Source organism: Platalea leucorodia (genome assembly GCF_965183815.1).
Source record: "Platalea leucorodia genome assembly, chromosome: 13".
Taxonomy (NCBI): Eukaryota; Metazoa; Chordata; class Aves; order Pelecaniformes; family Threskiornithidae; genus Platalea; species Platalea leucorodia.
The window spans coordinates 11647504-11668424 of NC_138835.1; the positions used below are offsets into that span (position 1 = coordinate 11647504).

At 41.7% G+C, this 20921-nt stretch overlaps 1 protein-coding gene across 2 annotated transcripts in view; it reads left to right on the plus strand.

The window, feature by feature from the left end:
- TOP1 (DNA topoisomerase I) overlaps positions 1–20921 on the plus strand; it is a 69451-nt gene that overhangs the window by 20344 nt on the left and 28186 nt on the right. Inside the window, exons 2-3 of one of the 2 annotated variants that reach the window (XM_082325753.1) lie at positions 10384–10486; positions 10826–11392. Coding sequence is in view for 1 of the 2 variants with exons in the window: in XM_082325752.1 (XP_082181878.1) it covers positions 10384–10486 (103 nt within the window). In the remaining variant the exon portion in view is untranslated. The remainder of the gene's footprint in view (positions 1–10383; positions 10487–10825; positions 11393–20921) is intronic. The other variant, XM_082325752.1, reaches the window with a different exon arrangement.

A 20921-nucleotide genomic window follows, 5' to 3' on the forward strand; every position in this document is an offset into this window, starting at 1 on the left:
TGTTTGCTCTTACATTTTGCATTTTTGGATCTGGTTGTGATATTCAGATACAGGCAGAGTTGGCTTTGGAAAGGGTCATTGGCTGCTACAGTTGCCTTGCTTTCCACTTTTCTATCTTGTTTGGACCCCTTCACTGGCAGTGGAAGGTCATTCTGGGCCACTTGGAGGTGGGAGGAGGAGGAATAAGCGCTTACTGAAAGCAAGGCAGTTGTTGGACAGGACAACAGCTAGGAGTGAAGTGGGCAGATACCATGTAAACTTGCATGTGCTTCCAGCACGGCTTTATTTCTGGGGTGTCCTGGAGCTTTCCCGAGTCCCACAGTGCTCACCGTGGATTTTTCCAGAGATCCTGGTCTCTGCCTCATTCCGGCCTCCTGATGTGCAGAGATGTGATGGGCCATGGCTTTTGAAACCTGAGGCAAAAGTGTATCTTCAGCTTTGCTGCTTCTTTGAAGATGCACATGCAGTGCATAACTTTGTTTATTCATGTGCATGTAGACTCATAAAGCAACAGGAAAAAACTGCTGAAACTATATCTGCCCCAGTAAGGGAAGGGAAGAGTGTTAGTATGCAAGGTACTCAAATTCTGAATGAAGGAGGCTATGGAAAGTAAGTACTTCTACTCTTAAAAGAGTGTAGCCTTGTAAGAATAAATATTACTAGGGACAAGAACAGGGTTGCTCTTATCTTGTTTCATTAAGAAACTACTCTGGACTTTCCTCTCTCCCATGCCAGCACAGCAGCATTTTAAGCTGAACGCTGATGCTGGTCCTTTCCCTGAAGTTTTAACTTGCTGTTCTGTTTTATTCTGCTTTGTTAGTGGAAACATACTAATGGGTTTCAGTCTTTGACTCTTATTTATACAATTACAGGAGAATGTTTTACATCTTGGGAATCCCTGGAAACACATGTTTCTGTTCACATTGGGCTTCTTTTGTTTTTGAATGCAAATAATGGATTGAAACTTCATTGTTGCCTCTCAGTTGGGAGCCCTTTGGCATGTGTAAGAAGCAGCTATTAAATTAGCCTTTCTGTACTGATCAAACATGTATTTTCATGCTTTATAAGGCTTCCTCAGTCTTGTCCTTTGTGTAATATTGTCTACTGCAATTCTACTTGTAGTGATTTTACGCGTTTGTTACACAGCAACTAAGATCTGCTGCAGAATAGGCATATGTGAATGTGCCACCTCTTTCAGAAGAGGCCATGTAAAAGGCACTGACAGGTCATTAAACTTGCTGCTGCTGTCTACACCATTAGTTGTCTTGCTGCAAAATGCTTGCAGTGTGGCAATTTCTTAAGGTCAGCATCCCTTTATACCACATAGCTACCTCAATTACTTAAGCATTAATTACCTGCAGAATATTAGGTACTTCCCAGCAAGTGAGAAAGTGAGGCACACAGAAAATAAGCGATTAATCCAGTGTGGCTGAAAAAGATTTGAAGGGCTCAAAAGGTGCACTAAAGAGTATCTGTCCTTCTCTTTCCGAATAAGCTCTTGCAGCAAGTCTTGCTTACCTACCCAGCTTCTGCAGGTTGGTTTAGAGTGATGAAATGCTAGTGATGACGTTTGCTTCAGGTTAACTTCATGTCCCAGAGGCTTCAGTCACACAAGATAAGTGAACAGTCTGAGATTTTTTTTTTCTGGCCTCCTTAACCTATCCATGATAAGCTTTTAAATTTTGGGATGGATAAATGACTGTACAGCTTAGCTTGCAGACTTGGTCCTCTGCCTCCCGAGCTCTCTCACTGTTAGCAGTCCTGTCACATTGTTTACCTCTCTTCTTTAGATTGAAGTTACCCTGGGGTTTCGGTGGAGCAGAAGGTGCATTGGTCTTGTTTTGCAAACTTCTTGTTTTTAAAAAGCAGTGTAAGATTCTTGCTTGCGTAGTAAAACTCTGCTGGAGAGTAGGTGGAACTTCTCAAGAAGTTGGTAGGAGCTATTCTAAAGGACAGAGAATGGCTGGAGACGATTATCCATCTATGTATCCCTGTCAAGATTCATCACCAAGTAATTCCACAAGTTTCTTCCTTTCCCTCTGTTCAACAGAAAGGAATACAGGCCTTTTAAATTAAAGAATGCAGTAACTAAGGGGTCTGTCTTGTTCTGAAGCCAAGTTTCCCAGCACAGTCCTTTTAAGGAAAAAGGCATAATATCTGTCTGTCCCTGTAGTATCTTTTGCCTCAAATAACTGTTGAAGTGTGGAGAGGGGTTGTAAGGTCATTGATTTTACTCTGTTTTTATCAAAAGTATTACATCTTCAAGCTTTGGCAGAATTGGATGCCATGTGGTGTGGTCCATTCTGGCTCAGAAGGAGTTTTGTCTGGGAGTACCTGTAGCCTGGAAAATAGGTTGACTCAAATCTATTCAGTGATGATATATTTCTTCATGTGAACCCTTAGAAAAAGGAAGAATGCACTCTGGAGTCTTAGTAATGAAGTTCCTGCCTTAGAGAGGGTAAACTGTTTGGTTATTCTGCTGTACTCTTCCAGGCTGCCTTTTCATGAAGCTTTCACACTTCTTTTTTTTCTGTTTCTTCCCTTGTATGATTGGAAAACAAATGCCTGAGGATCTGAAGCTTCACAACCAAGAGCTGCTTTCTGTGTTCTCCTTATGCTTAGTCAAAATTAATGTAGTTGTTTTGCAGTAAACTATAAAACTCAGATTTTATTCTGGTTTATGGAGGGAAACAGTGAGCACTGTTGAAGTGTCAGCCTCCCTGAACTGGAGCATCTGCCCGAGTGATGCACCTGAAGTGAAATAAGTTTGTGATAGCACAGTAATTGCACTTCATTTGAATTTGACTTCAAGAAGGATTTTTAAGGATTTAGAAATAGCTTTCTGTAGCAACGTTGATTGTGGAGATGTCTTTCAACACTGGTAAAGGGTTGCATGTCAAGTTGCTTTTGAAAGGTATATCCGTGCCATTAAGCCTGGCACTCTGAATGAGGAAGCAGAGGCCCAGCACTCTTGTTTCAGTATCATTGTAGTTGCTTTCCTTTCTTGACACCTACTGAAAACCCAGGTCGTGCTGCTTTTATTGAATTTCATGCTTGGGAAACATTGCTTCCCCTAACTCTGTTTCTGTTAGAGTAGATGATGATGGTGATTCTCACTTTGAGTCTGGTATCCAGGTAATGGTTATGGGGGACTCAAATCATGGTCTCTGTTTCAGTAACTCTCATTTCAGGATTCCAAATGTTTTGCAGTCAGTTATTGGAGAAATAAAACAGCACAGCAAACAGACCTGCAGTACCTTTCCAGGGTAAATGTTTTATGTGTATTCTGTAGTTGTGTAAATAGGGCCAGTAAGTGACATATCCAGTTTCACATGGGAAGTTTATTTTAGATTATGGTTTTCTGCTCCAGAGTATCATCTACAATACAGTCACATCTCTGAACAATGCCTTCTGGGTATGTTTTTCTGCTTTTGACACTTCCAGCTGCATATAGATGTTTTCCAGTTTCTGTATCTTTCATACCTTCAGTTCTCTTCCCCCCGCCCCAGTCTGCCCTGCTTTATTGGGAAAGGTGTTGTCTTGTCTCCGATACCTGGATGCAGTTCTGTTTTCTGTCCACTAGTTTTTCCTCCCCCTTTTTGGGGCTACGGCAATGGCAATCCATTTAAACAAGCGCCAGAAACACTGTGTCATCAATTACTGGAACATCATGACCATACTGTGACTTCCTCCTGTTGGAATACAAATATTTTAGAAAAGTTTAAACCTCTTCCAGACTGGTTAGGTGGGATGATTGTACATGCCTTTAAAATTGTTAAATCAAAACATGTAAAGTCAGATGACTAGTCCAAAGTCATAACCTGTCTAACGGTGAGGATCTTGGTCCCCTGTGCCTGAGACCATGCCACTTTCTCTGTATGGTTGCTCTTCGGGGCCAAATGGGGTCTATAGATGTGTTTTTGTTCATCCCTGCACAGTAGTTGCTTTCTCAGGTGGACAGTTTATAAATTGACCAGAACCTCACAGAGCAACCTGTACACGTGGGATTACCGTTGCCTGTTTAGGTAATCTGCTAACCCCATCACTATTCATGTTAAAGATCTTAGATAATGACTAAATGTTAGTCTTTCTACTTGCTGATGTAATCTATATCTTGTAAAAGTTAGTACAACACTGAACCATTTTGATCAGATGCCTAAGGCAGAAGTACATGTTCTTTGCCAGGAAGATGAAGAGTATTGTAGATACTCTGAACTGCATTCACATGTTTGAATTTTCTTGCCCTTCTTGGCATCATTTCAGCAACTGAACCTTGATAATTTTAATAGTAGTCTTTTTATACCCAGGATATAAGAAATTAAAGCTCTAAAAGTAATATGATTTGGCAAAATAAATGGTAATCAATGAGAACTTGAGTAACTTGAAAGTAAGAGGTCTTTTTCTGATGATGTGCAGTTTTAAGCTGACTACTTTTGAGGAGAGCCTGTGGGGGAGGAGAAAAATTAGTAAAATTGTTTCATTTAGGTCATACAGAGTCTCTTTGCTTTGCTTACTTTTGCACCACAACAGGTGAGAAGGAAATCACCCTAAATAGTGAAAAGGCTGCAGTTGTTGAGTAAATGGTCTAACGTGGAGGTGGAGCTTCAGCTGAGAAGGGACTGACTGTTCTCAAGTGACAGGAAGGCTCATGAGAAGTTTTTGAACTTGACCAGCTTTTGAACCTAATCCAGTGTTACTGAATTACCTCCCTTTCAGCTGCATAATTTAGCAGTGGAACTGGAGAAGTCTTTTAAGACTTTCTTCTCCTTTCCAGAGGAGAGGGTGAAAAGACCCTGCTACTTTCATCATACATGTCCTCTGTGCTGAGAGCGAAGGGCTTCTTGCTCATGCTTCAGGTTCAGGATGGCTGAATGTACTGGTAATGGAGAGCACTGTACTCGTACAGAGCAATGGTCCTGAGAGCTTGTATGCTTCTCTTGTAACAAATAACTAGTATCAAGGCACTGGACTTAAATTGGGGCAGAAATTCCAGCCACTCATCTGAAGCAGAAGAGTTACTGGAGGAACAAGGTGAAAATGTTTTTCTTTGTTGGTAATGTGATGAATTTTTCATGCTGTGTCTTCAGATTTGGGCACAGATTTCAGTCCCAAGAATCAAGTAAGCTTAAATCGCCTTTCTGGACATCAGTGTAGAGAAGCATTGAGATGAGGCTTCAAATGGATAAAATACCAGCGTACGTACCAGTTGAGGTATTTCTAGGCTGTCTGAGAGGAAAAGCAATTGGGGTGTTGCTGGAACCTGAAAGAAAATACAAAAAGTCTTTATCCCTAGAACCTAGTAAAACATTTCAAAAGAACAAAGACTGCTTGCAGAAACCTTTCTGTAAGCAGGTTAATGAGGTATTCAAATTGTGCCCACAAAATCTTACAAGGATGTGAACCGAAAGACAGCAAATATGGATGGCTAATAGATTTATCTGGAAAAGCTGCTGTTGACCAGAAATTGGGGTTACCAGGTGTTAATTTGCCAGCCATCTCACTTAATTTAGGAGAAATGAGAAGGGCCAGATTGTTGCTCACATCTTTTTCTCAGTTCTAAAAAAAAAAAAAAAGATTCTAATGCAAAATGATGAAAATGGGATCAAATGGAAGTGGGATAAAAGTGGGCTGTGGGAGTGGGATAAAATGGCATCTACAGCATCCTGTATCATGTGCCAGGAATATTCTCCCAAATAATATTGATAGCTGTACTCATTGGGCATACAAGAACTTATGCCCATCTGTGTGATTTCAGGATTTTATTAGAAAAGTTGCCGTCAAAAATGAGATTAATGTAGGAAGTAGGCCTGCTTCCCTTGATTGTAATATGCAAGTAATCTTTTTGGGGAGGAGTGGGGTGTGGAGAACGGTATTCAAAAGTGCTTTAAAAGCAAATTCATTTATCTCATTAATTAAAACAGTATAGTCCCACATAATTGTTTTGCCACCAGACTAATCTATTAATCCAGGGGTTGTTCTCCTTATGAAAGGAGACGGCTCACCTTTGCTGTCTGTTGGCACTCTACCTCTCCAGGTGGCAACTGCCTGCTGGAGGAGGGCTTTCCCTTACTTCATCTCAGTTCTTATCATGCCGTAGTTAGAGATGCCTAGCCTTTTACAGCTCTGTTCCTGGATAAGGAGTAAAACTGCACTGTTCCAGTAATACGTATATACAAGTATTGCAAATAGGGTTATGACTCAGCCTTTCCCCAGAGACTTAGCGGTGGAGCGAAGGCGGGGGGAGGACGGGGACAAAACAGAGCCACAGACCAAAAGTGCTTAGAATTTCCCATCCTTAAATCAGGCATCCTTGTAATTAAACAGAGTTGAGAGATGAATCAACATACAGAAATGCAGAGCTGCTCGTGACTGTTGGAGGTACAGGGGGAATGGCAGGAATAGTACGGGGACTGCAGTAATCTTTTGGAGACATACCAGGCTCGACATTAACAGACAGAAATCCAGTGCCAAAGACATCAAGCTTTCTGGAACAGAAGAGATGCCAAAAGCTCTGTTTGGGTTAGAGGATACTGAAGGGAGAGCCTTAGGAGTAATGGATCCTTGCCCAATGAGCATAACCCCTGTCCCCACTGTAACCTTGATGCTGGGGAGAGACTTTTTGATTTCTGAAATCCTTTAAATATCACACAAGCTTTTGGAGGTTTGAACTTTGCTCACAGTAGAGAGTGGATTTTGCTAGTACTCTTGGAGAAGGAATAGTATTTATCTCCTTGTTTAGTGTTAGAGGGAGCAGACATACTTAATGGAAGACATAAAAGGAAGGAAACAAATCTGAATGTGTGATAATGTCTGACCTCATTCCATAGCTCATGTGAGGCTGGACCCAGTCAACTGCTGATCAGCTGCAAGCTGGGAGAGAGTTACTGGAGGCTGGAAGATTCTTCTAGGAATCAATATGCTAAATATACCGAAGAAGATATATTACAGACAGGAACACTTCCATTGATTGCTTCTGTGTTGATGAGGTTTGCTGCGAGGTGGCCCATGGTGTCTTAAAGTTTTGTTCCCAATTCAGTCATCTGTTGCCTGTGTAATTCAGCTGGAGGTGATGCTGTATTGGTTTCTGTGGAGTGGGTACATAAACTGGAATGAAATGGCTGAACTGTTTTCATGTCAGCCACCAAGTAACCATCAACTTGGACTCCTAGATAAAGACAATCTGGAACAAAGCACTTTTGTGTGATATGTCAAAAAAAGAATTCTGTCCTTTTTAATGACCCAGTCTCCTGAACTTCATCCAGCTCCACCCTCAAAAAAAAAAAAAAGACCAAGAGCTTTAATGCCTTCTGAAGACATACATATGTCAGCTCAAGACTATTAAATAAACTCTTTTGAAGTCTTCATTATTAATCTACCTCATGGCATCATGTCAGAAAGCAACACCATTGAGTCTGAATACTAGGTAAATATTCCAGAATAATTTAATTCTTAGGAGATGTGTCTGGGAGGTAGTACCCTTATCTCCATGGAAGTACTGAATTTAAAGTGCTGTCCAGTGTGAGAGGCGAAATAGCTGTGCAGCCACGACTACACTTGGGTGAAAGCTCTCCTGTCAGTTTTTTTCCCTTCTGCTTTCAAGACCGTGCGTACAACCTCCCGTTCCCCCGCTGCTTTGGCCTGCCTTTTAGCCAGAATACCTCTATGAAAGACCTTCCAGCTAGAAATCCTTTGGTAGACGGCAAAGGAAAGCTGAGCTGTGACAAATACGAGCAAGCAGAGCTAGTTTAACTGGTCAGGCACTTTTTTTGCTGCTGTACCAGGCTTTAATTGTCTGAAAAAACCAAATCATTGTAAGCAGTGCAGAGGATTGGGGAAATAGGTGTCTGACTCCAGCATTTCCAGGGTATAGCCCTGGAACTACTTTTCAAGAGAAAATATTAATTTCAGCTGGAAAGCACAAGTCAGCTGGAAGGGAATCTGGTGATGAAGGTAAGAGAGTGTTCCGTTTTCCGCTTTTTTTGTGAAAAATAATCTTGCGGTTCTAAGCTCTAAAGAGAATAGCTTTGAGCTTAGTTGCACACGTTTTCCATCGATTGGTTGGTAGAAAAAAAATGGACTCTCTGTTGGTATGTGCTGCCTTAAAAAGTGAGTATGTTATAAAATGAGTGTACATAGTTCTATGTATAGCATCGTGATGGTTTTTCTAGCAATTTACCTATTCATCAAGTGTAAATAGATGGCTGTTCACTTCAGCCAGTGCTTTAGGAATCAGTGAGTAAACTCTCTGTGGAATAAAACCCAGGCAGTTTGCAAACAGCCTGAGCTTCCAGCTACTGGCTGAACTGAAGAATCTCAAGTGTGAAATGCACTGCGAAAACATTTTTGCCAGTGAAATGTGTGTTGTCCTGGTGGGAAGAAGGGTACTGAGAAATTGCTTCTTGGCAGTTCAGAGAGTGTAGGTGTCCGGTCCCCACACAGTTTGCCAGAGATGCCTGCAAAGCTCTGCCTGCTGTGAAATAGATTTTACTGTTTCGGTACTTGAAAACTCTTAGGTGTTTTATGCTGTAACACCAAATGGTCCACATAACCTGCCACGTGCCTGTAATCAAAAGACAGAAAACTAAATCTTGTGCTTTAAATGTATATGCTGTATACACCAAAGCACTAGGAAATGTCGCCAAGTTCAGGAGGATTGAGGAAAGACGCAGAAGGCAAGTCGGAGGCTTGAATGTCAGCATTCATATGTTGTTTTATGTTGTCTTACTGCAGGTGTCTGAAAACAATACCTGAAGTTATAGAAAGCAATAGATTAAAATCATATTCTGTGGAAACGTCACTGTGGGTATGTTTCCACTAAAACCAGTTGAATGTTTTGAGGTTGTAAGAGCTGGTGTCACTTAAGGAGAAAAATGAATTTGTGGTGAAAGACTTGGAGTCAGGAGAATGAGGCTTGTTCCTGGCTCTGCAATGCATTTCCCATGTGACTGCGAAAGTCACAAAATCCTTGTGTTGCAGTTTCCTATTCTTAGTGCAGGGATAGCAGCCTTTTTAGAGGCACGGTACCATCTTTACAATTACTTGAGCATTAATACCGTGCATCCAAGATCTCTGGTGGAAATTCTGGCGCTACAATCTGAAAACAGTTGCCAAAGTCAGCACAGCCTTTTAGATATCCTGAGGAGCTTACTTAATTTTAGTAGCTTTGAGAAGCATGTTAACAAAAAACCAACCAAAAAAACAACCAACAAAACCAAACAAACAACAACAAAACAAACAAACAAACAAAACCCCCAACAACAACAAAACAACCAAAAAACCCCAACACCCCCCCCCCCCCCAAATGGGGGAGTCTTTGGGCACGCACACATTCTTCCCAACATTACAGTGACCTCGACTGTATACGATAGTGCCTTTTGAGGTGGGTTTGAGGTGCTAGTTCAGCCTCAGCTCCTTTTTCATCTACTTATAAAGAACATTGAAAGACCTAAAGATTCTTGTGAGTGAGTTTATTTACAATTCAACTATGTTGCTCTTTTTCTCTGCTGGATCTATTTCCTTGGTGCTTTAAAGGACTTTATTGTACAGTACAGTTGTCACTGAGGATGGGAAATGTCACTCAGAATAGAAATTGATACCAATAAAATCGCTGTGTTCATGTAGATTTGCTTGAGTGCCATCTCCCATTTCTGACCTGTCACTTAATTTGGACCAGTCCTAGCCTGTGTAGGTGGGTTACCACCAGCACATGCTCATTACAGCTGTCATGTTGGATTTACTTGGTGGGGCTGGTATCGGAGGGAGGTAAGTGTCTCCTGCAGAAGAGAAGCATGAGGAGAGAATTCCTAGCCCTCTTCTTTTCACCCTTTCTTTTCCTTTTCCCTCATTACTCCTTCTTTCCCTTTCCATATGCCTGTCATATCACGCACTGTTGGGGATAAGAATAAGATGATTTTAACTTGGGGGGGACCCTGCTTTGTCTAAACTAGATACTTGTGGAAGCAGCAGTCTAAATACTAGGATTCAGCAGGCCTAGCATTTCAGCTTTTTGCTCTATTCCTGTATCCTTATAATCTATTTTACATGAAATACTTACAGGCAAAGGAAGCTAGGTTTCCCATCTGCCGAATAAGATTGAACTTGCTATAGCCGTACTTACCTATTTAATAAGAAGGTTGCATATCTTCAGGGTCTGTAAAGCATTGAACTAAAGACCATATAAATGCAGCTGTTGCCAAGGTGAATTAACTTGTGCTGCAGGAACAATGAATCCATCTAGGACCTCTGAAACTAAGATTTTTGTTACACATTTTGAATCACAGAAAATACTGGTATGGGGTGGGCAAAAATGCAGAGGTTCATGAGGGAGGCGTGGAGTTTTCTCCCAACTTGATTTCTTAATTTTTTTTGCCTCTCTGCTTGCAGATTCTCACAAACACAAAGATAAACACAAAGACCGAGAACACCGGCACAAAGAGCACAAGAAGGACAAGGAAAAAGACCGGGAAAAGTCCAAGCACAGTAATAGGTGAGGAAAAAGTCGCTGAAGTCCTCATAGGCTAAATCACTGTTGCACGTGCAGTCGTAAAAGAATTACTCTGATAATATATGAGGACGGAATTGCTATATTTTGAGTGTGGTTTATATGAGTGTAGGTGCTTTAAGCGTAACTTCTGTCATTGCATGCATTTCTATATGGGTAGCTGAACTAGTGTTTCTTGCAAACGTGAGCCAATACTCATGTGGAAAAGGTTATTGTAGCTTAGTGTTATTAAAGGCATTGAAAACTAGTTTAACCCCGTCTTCATGAAGATTGATCAGTTTTGTTCATAATCTTTTTTTGTGTGTGCTTCCAATTGTCTGTCAGAAATGTGGAGCTCTCTCAAGTGGTGGTATAAACCCCACTGTTCTAGCATAGATGAACCTGATGTGACTGCTCAGCCTCCTAATAATTAGAAGTGTCTGGAAAGATGATCCCCCAGAATGATGGTGATGTCCTTGGCCTCCTACCACAATGGCTGAATGTCTCAACACTGTGAGGCAGTGTTATGAACTTCTGGATTAGATGATGAATTTGAAAGGTTTGCATTCTGTTTCGTCTGATGTGATTGATACACTGCACTGCCACTATATGGGGAAGGTGTTTCATGCCAGTCACCTGCCGTATCATCCATACTGAACATAAACATTTACTTACTCTGTGATGACCTTGAGGTGGTGAATTCAACGGTCCAGTTGATACCCGAGCCTAGGCTGTGAACTGCAAGCACCAGGACATGCAGGTCTGTCCGTGGTGATTTGGTATGGTGGAGCACAGGGCAGGTACCGCACACAGGATGATACTCAGAAAAGCTTTACCAGTTGTAACTCCTGACACGTGAGTGCTGCAGAGCCTACATTGGCAATGAAACTTGAAAAAAACAGTCCCTGGAGGGTAAGTTTCTGTTGTGACACTTGCTGAATGGCAGATAGTGTTTATGCTATGGCCAGGCAAGTGTTACTAAGTAATTGCTGTGCAACTGTGATAACACAATCTGAAAATGAATAAAAAAGCTTGTGTTAACTGATTTCTAATAAAAAGAAACACGGAAAGAATGAGAGAGTCTGTGCTGAGCAGTGGGTTTGTTTTATTGGGGTCACACTTGAGTTTTCTGTGAACTTCTGAGAAGTTACACAACCTTACTGTTCCATAGTATGTTTCTTTTTTTTTTTTGAAAGTAAATGGTTGATGGGAGGGGAAAAAATCTAGGCCAAATAACTTGCAGCATTTACTGGCTTTCACAGCAAAGATGAAATGCTTTGGACACATTGTTTGCACTCTTCTTTGCTCACATATCTACACTGCCTTGATTTCTGATTTTCATTTTTCTGATTTTCAAGCATGCACCCCAAAATACTGTCTTGCGTTTCCAGGTGTTCATTGCTTCACTTGAAAACTTGTTCTCCTGCAATCTTAAAGTACATCCTTTTGTAAGGAGTAATGTAAGCACTATCTTTAAATTTCCAGAATTTATTAATGATTTGACCTTAGTTGTGGAGGAGTTGGAAATGGTCAGTGTATTTTTAACTGGAAGAAATAATTGTGGCTTATAACTTGAAGCTGCATGCTACTGATTGTGTAAACAATAAATACCAAAACAGTGGAAAGGAGATAAGAATGGCTGGTGTGTTTTGGTGAGGTGTGGCTCATGAGATGATATGTAATCATGCTTTATCTTGAAGTCATTCCTTCCTCCCTACAGTGTTGCCTTGAAATCCCTGTAAGGAAGGCATCATGTTTTCTAGGCACTGTGCCTAAAGCTTCCAGTCACTTTCATTTATCTGTTACGTGTTCATTTGTCCTGTGAGCACAATGTACTGCATCTTTGAGTTCTGTAATAGGGTACACCTATGTGGATGGCATGACTGAGTGCATGTATGTGCAGGGGTTTTGTTCAAGGCATGTTTTGGGGGGAGATAGGCAATATTGCTTTGGCCCCAGGTCCCTGCATGAGATGGGACTTCGCTTCCCCAGGCTGAGTGCACAGCTTGCGGAAGTTTTCTATAGTGTGTTTTCTGGCTTTCAAAATTGCCACCTTAATGAATGTATTACAGTGCTGAATCATGAGATCTGGTCTTGAAGGTGGTACTCAGGAAAGATAATGTACGCGGACACGCCTGTGGTGCTCTGATTGCATTGCTCCTTCAGGAGTGCTCCAAAATCTTCACTCCCTGTTCATGCTCAGCCATGCACAGGGTACACAGCTGCTTGCTGTGTGAAGCCAGCTGACTTCGAAGACAAATTTTTTAGAAATAACTGACCTCATAGTCGAAATTTATGCATTTCTTCCCCAAACCCTTTGATTCAGCTGTCATCCACATACTTCCGTAAATGTAAGTCGAGTCTGTGAAGATTAGGTTTAGATAAGTATTGTCTTGTGAAGGAGATAGCCCAGCAGCCCACGATGTGGGAGATGGAGGAAGATCTGTGGTGAGCAGGGAATTGCTTAGAGCAGAGCTGCTGGAAGGACCTGAATGTGGCCGGGCAACTCCCAAGTGTTCACATGGAAGGTGTGAATCCAAGGATGGCAGAGGCCAGACTGGTGAGTTATGGAACAGGACAGGGAAGGACTGAAGCAAGCTGAGTTACAGTTTGGGTTCCATTATTACAGTCACTGTACTAAAATACTTTCCTGGACAGAGCCAAGATGAACAGAGAAATCAGAATTTTAGGATGGCCTGTGTGACAGTCCAGTGTCCATTAGTGTTGTAGTGCTAAGCAGATGGGTTGCAGTGGTGAGAAGGGAGCATTTCATCACTTTGCCATTTTTAATAGCTTTTAATTTTGCTAGCAGTGGGAGGGGAAGAAATTGCTTGTGGGGAAATACTTGAGAATTGTCCTCTTTCAGAAGGGCTCTTAGCTGCGGTATAGCCAGACCCAAAGGAATATTGTTCTTGGGAGAAGAAGAGCGAGGGCTCTGTGATTGCCTACACTTCGTTAGTTTTTAAAATCTTGGCTTAGGCCTTTGCTAGAGCCATCCAAAGGGCTGGTTCTAGGTCCGGTTGATTTTGATACTTGGTTGTCATGGCCATCACTACTGAAAATGATTCCTCATGCAGATGTGTATATGCAAATGGAAGAAGCGCATAGTGAGCTGTGCTTATTAAACAAGATACTATTTTTTCAACCCATTTACTGCTTGGGCAAAGGGTTTTCTTGGCACTGAGCTGGTAAATGTCCATCTTCCCTGGTGTCAGCCAGTTGTGCCTGCAAACTAACTGATAGGTGTTGCATTTTTAGCAAATGGGTTCAAAACCCAAGGTAACTCTTCACTTGGAAGATTTTCAGGCAGGTTAGAAAATTCTGTTTCCAAGTTTTTCAAGTGTGCAGCTAGGAGAGTTTTTCTTGGTGACACACTTGCATTGGTTTTGGCAACAAAATCACGTACTGATGGATCTGTTTTCATGATGCTCTCTCCATAGCACAAGTTTCTTCTGAAAAGCAGTTATTTTCTCACCCGTTGTTATTCAAATGGCACCTTCACCTTGAAGGGGCGCCTTAAGTGTGTTTAGTTTTTGGATAATATCTGCTAGGTGGCATACCACTGACAGCAACCGGTCATCAGCAAGTTTGCAACGCTTGCCTTTTTGTAAAAGAAACTCTTGAAGTTCAACAGCTCTTTTAAGCCATTTGCTGCGAGATAAGCGGTGAACCTCTGTTGGTACAAGAGATTTTCATGGTCGCTCCCCATCTCATTAGAACTTGTTGTAAGGACTCTACTGGGTCAAAGGTTTTGCTTTTATAAAGAAAGATGATGAAGTGCCTCTTCCAAAACCCAGCCCCGCAGCAGTGCCACCATGTTATTGTCCCTCCATTGTGACCATCCAGCACCTCCCATCTGCAGCAAAGACACCAGCTGAGCCCGACTGCAGGGGACCGCAGCAGACCCCCGAGAGCCTCTGCCCTGCTGAGGATGGTAACAGCCATTTTGATAGGAGATATTTCTTCGCAGAAAAATTTTGAAGGGGAAAAAAAACCCCTGCCTGTTTTTACTGAAGTTTCTCCTTTGACAATGAAGAACAAGTGAAAAAATAGCCATTACTCCATTAGAAATTAAACAAAAAAATCTCCAACATAACAATAATGTGGGATTTTCCAATGGTTTTTACCTGTATGGGGAATTTTTAAAGCACTTAATAAAAGCTTGTCACCTGTTGCTAAAATTGAAAACGAATCCTTTAGAAAAGTTTATCTTAGATTAATAGAATTGCATGTAGATCTTCAGAAAATCCATTCTGTATTTCAGAAAAGCTGCTGTGCTATTGCAAACGATGTGCTGGATCTTTGATAATTCTCGAAGAGGTTGAACAGTGCTTGAGCAGAAATCCAAGCCAGTGTTGTTGGTGAAACTTGGGTTTGTACCTCCGTGGCATTTTATACAGAGTGTGTGAAGAGTCCCCTCGGTGCATTCTGAGAAGTATGGTACTGCATCGGACATTGTACACAGTTAAGAGCATTGTCTGGTGGTGTTTGAAGCAGATCGTTTTAATTTCTGTCTATAATAGTTTGGCAATTTCATTTCCTGCCCTGTACTTAAAAAAGGCTTTTAAAATAAAGCTTGCATCAAGAAGGCAGAACAACTCCAATGCAGAAGAATAAACGTTTCCTGTATCCAGACTTTGAAGGCTCTAAACTGCCAAGATAAGTCTCAGAAATACCTAAAATAGATAATTTTGATTTCATATGGCAGAAGTGTGTGGAGCGGTATGTAGAACTTCTTAATTTTGCTTCTTGCTTTCCTCCTCTCCCACCCACAAGATGACACTTCTGTATCTTAACCACTCATTTACAGCTGTAGTAAACTGGGAGAGAACATTTGTATGCCTCAGATCTTCTCTGTCACCCCTCAAGGTAAAAAAAAAAAAGCAAAGCCCACTTAAGAAAAATCAGTATCAAAGAATAAATCCACATCGCTATCAAGCAACCTTTGTCAAGCAAAGTGTTTTCTTTTGTTCCTTTTCTCAGCCCTGTACTTCCCAATCCCCAAAAGAAAATGTAGTACACACCCATTAAATATAAATGTCTGTGGTTAAAAAAATAAAATGAGACAAATCTGATGTGGCGGTAGGTTTCTGATCTGTGGGAGACGAGCGTTTCAAACAAGTAGACCATGCAAAATAATGAAATAACGAGTCCTTTGAAGCCAAGAGTTGTTAGAGATTGGTTTCGAAGTGTTCACAGTAACAAGTGTCTTTCTGCCAGGTGTCTTGGGCTTTGTGCACGGAGTGTGGGCTGCCAGTAGACTGAAGAGTGCAGAAACGGCTGTGACAGGGAATGGGAGTAGAGAGGCTGCTTTTGCAGCACTGATCCGTGTTGTCAATGTGACAAGCATCTGAGCCGCAGGAAGAGAAATCTTCTGTCACATTGCATATTTCCTCCGTTTACTAAATCTCTTGTGATCACAGCTTGAGATGAACAGAAGTGTGGAACGCATAAGGGATTTATAGACCTGATCTTCACTGGCACCTTTTAAGTTTTATGATTTTGCTAGGAAAAACACAGATTCCAGGCGTTTGCTAGTCGTGAATGAAGATAAATTTCAGTTCAGACTTCTTGCACACCTCCTTTGATTTATTATGTGATCCTGAACCGCTAAGAATTGTGTGCATTGGGGGCAGGAAGAGGCAGGGATATCTGACAGAAGGGGAAAAGCAATTAAAAAAAAAAAAAATATTTCAGCACCCCCTGTTCCCTAGCACTGGTGTTTTGTTTGGTTTTTTTTTTATTCCCCATTTGAGCGCACAGGTCACCTTGATCAGCTTTCTAATGTGACGCTGCCTTCCAGTAGTAAAAACTTTTGCTTTTTATTTAATAGTATACCTGATTCTTACACATCTATAGAAAGTGCATGCTAAGCCTGATCCTCATCTCAATGTGCGAATACTGTTCTAATTTCTAATATTCCTATCAGCTGTTGATTAGTCCAGCTTTTTATCTTGTTCCTCTTGCTGAAGGCTTGATCTATTATCTGTGAAAACTGGTGAAAAGACTCCTTTCAACTCTGGGAAAAGTGGTTTCAGGTTTTTCTTTTTGTTGTGTTGCTGAAATCCCAGCAGAACATTGGGGCTCACGTGTTCATTCCCTGTAATACCATATGATAACCCTCTACCAGCGAGCATAAAATACCGCAAGCCAGCTGAAAACTTGGCCTTCGCTAGTGTGCCTTCTGTTTCTGAAATGCTCCCTGCACAGTCAGCCATTCCTTGGTATGCGTTAGTCTGAACACGATCACAGTTTTCCATTAATACTTTATTACGTCAAACGAGACATGGGCTGTGTAACCTATGTCCTGTCCCTGTTGCGTTTTTAGATTTCACTAAAATCACAGCTCCCTGTCATTTTGCGCTTCAGTTGCATTGTAGCAGCTCCCGAGTAGGCAAGCAAAGCTCCGCTTGCAGCAGGCGCTGGTGCTTGCTAGTAGCAGATTCCCGGTCACGAGCTAATTACAGCTGAGAATATGAGACAGAGGAAATAAGAGACACTTTAGATAAAGCATCCTTCCCAGCTTGTGATTTTTGAAGCTGGAATGGAAAGGGCCTGGGAAGGGATTATTAACGTACATAAATGGCACCTGAAGAATGCGGTGTTAAATTACTGCAAAGCTGTTGTAGTTTGAAGAAGGAAGCTGTGATCTGCACATCTGCCATTCTTTGGAAACACTTTCCACTTGTGACTTTCCCGTGTGATCGTAGCCTGAGCAGCTGCTGCCAGGTGCCTGTTCTCCATTCCCATCCCTCTTCCCTCCTGTCCTCCTGCAGGCATCCTCGCTGGGAAATACAGCCGTGCTTTCAAGGGAAGCGGCTGTTTCTGTTGCATTTGCTGCTTCGTGCGCTTCAGCCTGAGTCTTCCAAGGCCTTCAGATGTCCTTGTTCACACTAAAACTCTAAGTGAAAGACAGTAAGCAAGCTAGCAAAAAGGCTGTAGTGCTTTAGGAGATGCACTTCTATTCATCTGGCCATTGTCTAAACTAAGCCAGTACTGTGATAAGTCTCTAGATGATGTAATTGCTGGTTCTGCCTGCATTAGTATGGTGTCCTAGTGTACTTCGTTACCTTTAAAAAAAAAAAAACAGTGCGGGTTGTCAGCATTAAGCACCTTCAGAGGTGTAAAACTCTGAGTGCCATTGCAGTGGTTCAACTGTAATGCTCTGAGTGAAAAGGAGGATCTTTGTCAGCAAAGCTGTGTCTTTCTAAAACAGATCGCGAACAACTGTTTCATGATCCAGTTGTCCTCAGGCTAACTTGCACTGAAGCTTCCCTCTGTCTTACGGGGGTTTTGCTGTCCTGCTTCAGTGACTTCAAGCGGGCTTGTTGGCAGAGGGGTATGCGCAGCAAAGCTAACGAAGGATCCACAGTACTCCGAGACATGAATTCAGGCTAAAATTATCGGGGTGCATGCGGTCTTGAGACCTTTTTGTTTGGTTGTGTTTGGTTTCTTTAAAGAAAAGTGATTTTTTTCAGTTTTGAATCAGCCAGGAAGACAGACTTCTGATCTTTAAATTGTTCCTAGTCCTTCCTAATAATAGCTTTGGGATTGTCTGGAAATAGCTTTCTGATAAAGGCTGAAACATCATCTTCAGGGTAAGGATGGCATCCTGTTGCCTTTTCTTTTCTTTTGAGATTAGTCTGGTGGTTAAATTGTGTTCCCCTGGAGGCTCACATAAGTATCTTAGCCAAATGAAAGACCAAAGCTGCTCAGCTTGCTGACTGAAGGTAATATCTGTGCAACTTACTTTGCTTTTGGAGGGGGAAAAAAAAAAATTACTCTTCTCAGGATTGTTGCTTGAGGCCTTTGTTATCAGCGCATTTCTAAATGAGCTTTTCCGAGAGATGCAGATTTCAGGCCCTCCTAGGGAAGAGGGGCACGTGCATCCATCGTTGCACATGTCAGAAAATTTTGGACTGAGTTGTTGAAGTCAGAGCTGCGATCCAGTGTCTAGAAACACGTAGGGCTGACAAGCAGTCTACTTACAAATGAGGGAAAGAAATTTGTGCTCCTTTTTTACATTGGAGCAAGTAGCACATGAAATCAGTTTTTATCTGGGGTATTTCTTGCAGTCACATCCCAGGAGCAGCAGCAAGCAGGACCGCAGGGCCTAGCCACCAATACTGCTGCTTTGAAAATGAAGCTGCAGAGTGAACCTGGAGACAAGACTTCCCTTGGGTTATCTGAGCCCACATTGCTTTGGTGAGAAATCTTACTGCTCGCTGCAGAGCAAAGGGGAAGGATAGTCTTGTGATTAAAAAAAAAAAAAAAACAACAACAAAGACTGACTCAGGAATCCAGACTTCTTGATTCTGACTCTGGTGCTGAAAAATCTCCGCTTTAGATTGCATAACAGCTTTTCAATGGTGGCTACTTATTCTCTTTTGAGAGGGATGTTATTTGAGCTTCTACTTAAGCAAGCCTAAGTTTTAGCACTCTTTTAATTCCTACCGTAGTCTGTAAGCATTCAACTCACACAAAAATTGCCACTGCTTCTCTAGGGCGATGTGATTTTCTTACTTTTTCAGTATTAGCTTTGCAGGTGTAGATTGTAATCTATTAACTTGCTTTTAGAAACGTTCTATGTACTTCCCAGGGCTCTACTGGTCACGTATTGAAAGCTAGTGCTTTTGGCTGCTAGCGAGAGTGAGTATGGTGCTTTTGAAAACTTAAAACTATTTTTTTTCTCCATTTTTTTTGCTATTCCAAACTCCCAAGCAACAGACACTGTCATGAACTTTACCTTAGAGACCTAACTCCATCGATTGCAGTGTGTACTGTGCTTTGAAGATGCAAATTGTTGTCTGAGTAAATTATGTTATTTCAGGTAGGATTTTAATACCAAATAAGAACAAGAAAGAGTCAGAAAATAGACACAAGCAGACTTGCAGAGAGCAAAATAGGTCTAAGCCTTGCATGTTTGTTCGTTATGTTTTTTCCTGTATGATGTTATACCTTTGTAATTGTTGTAAAACTTAAATCTTTGGCAAATGAGATACCTAGCATCCAGGTAACAGTACAAGATATGAAGTCAGAATTTCCAGACCTTCTTGAGTTTAAAAATGATTAATAACATGTGTGGGGTTTGTGCTTTCAGACAGTCAATGAATCTTGTTGGAGCAAAGGAAAATGAAATAGGTGTCTTGAGTCTGAGATAGTGATGAATAAACAGGGTACAGAAACTGGGATGTCAAATCTGAGCAAGAGTAGCAGGCATCTGGTGGATTTCCGAGATCCAGTGTCAGGATGTTCTGTGTATGTACTTGCATGTCCTGATCACACAGTGTACATAACACGATCTGCTGGGTAAGAATAGTCTGCAGTTGTTGAATCTTCACTCACAGACAACATGTGGTGCTGTGTGTCTATCTACAAGAATTTCTAGAGTGCCAGTTGCCTTTTAATGTTTAGATACTCCTTTACAGTTTTATATGTAGTATAAAGAGGTTGATAGAGAGTTGAAACGAAACTGGTTTCTCTTCCTACTGATGTCTTAATGTGACACTGTGTGAATGTAGTGATTTCCTTCAGAGATGGATTTTCATGCTTTAGCTGCTTGGGCTTGGAATGCTAGTCTGTATTTATTGGAGTGTGTGCTACTCTGAGCTTGAATAATTTAGACCTTTTGCAGGTTCAGGTCCATTTGTGCTAGTGTTACGTGAGGCTCTGAAACTCTCCACGTTGGACTTTACTCTGCACTTGTACAGCTGGGTGTGGGTTGGCATATTTGTGACTGTGGTTGCCTTCCTCTTAATCACACACAAGCTTTATGGGAGCTGGTTAATGTGCTGCTTGCTTTCTATAGCCATCAAGCATCCAACCCTTTTGCAATCTGGTTTTTATGATAGAAAGAAGACTCGAAGCGTATCTCGTTCTTAAAAATCATACTCTTACCTGGCCTTCCAGGCTTGCTGTTTTTCAGGGCTGTGTTCCCCCCGATCGGTTTGGGCTTGCGCTTGAGTGTTGAAATAATTGAAATAAGGAAGCTGCTTATTTCTAGTAAAGCTTTGCATTGCATTGCGTAGTCCTAAGGAGAAGCAGAGTGTGTCCCAGAGAGCAGTAGTGATGGGAGTGAAGTGCTGAGGAAGGAGGAGCGTGAACTGCCAGCATGAGGAAGGCAGCTTGCTTGGTGCCTAACCATGCCCAGTAGAAGAGAGCCTGATTTCCACCATGCCTTTGGCTTGCTTAAGCCTAGGGTGACCTCAAGGACTCCACACAACCTTACAAAAGTGCATTGAAGGCCTGTTGAATTGACAGGCTTGCTGCTTGCCTTCCACAACGGTGCTGCTAATCCTCATGGCCAGTTCTTGCAGTTTCTGTTGTGAGTCTCCTGAGAGCGTTTCCTCACTTTCTGGATCCAAGGGTCAAGTTGTTCCATGAGAAAACTAATTCTTATTTGAAAACAGCCATGCATCTTTCTGATTGATATGAAAAACGT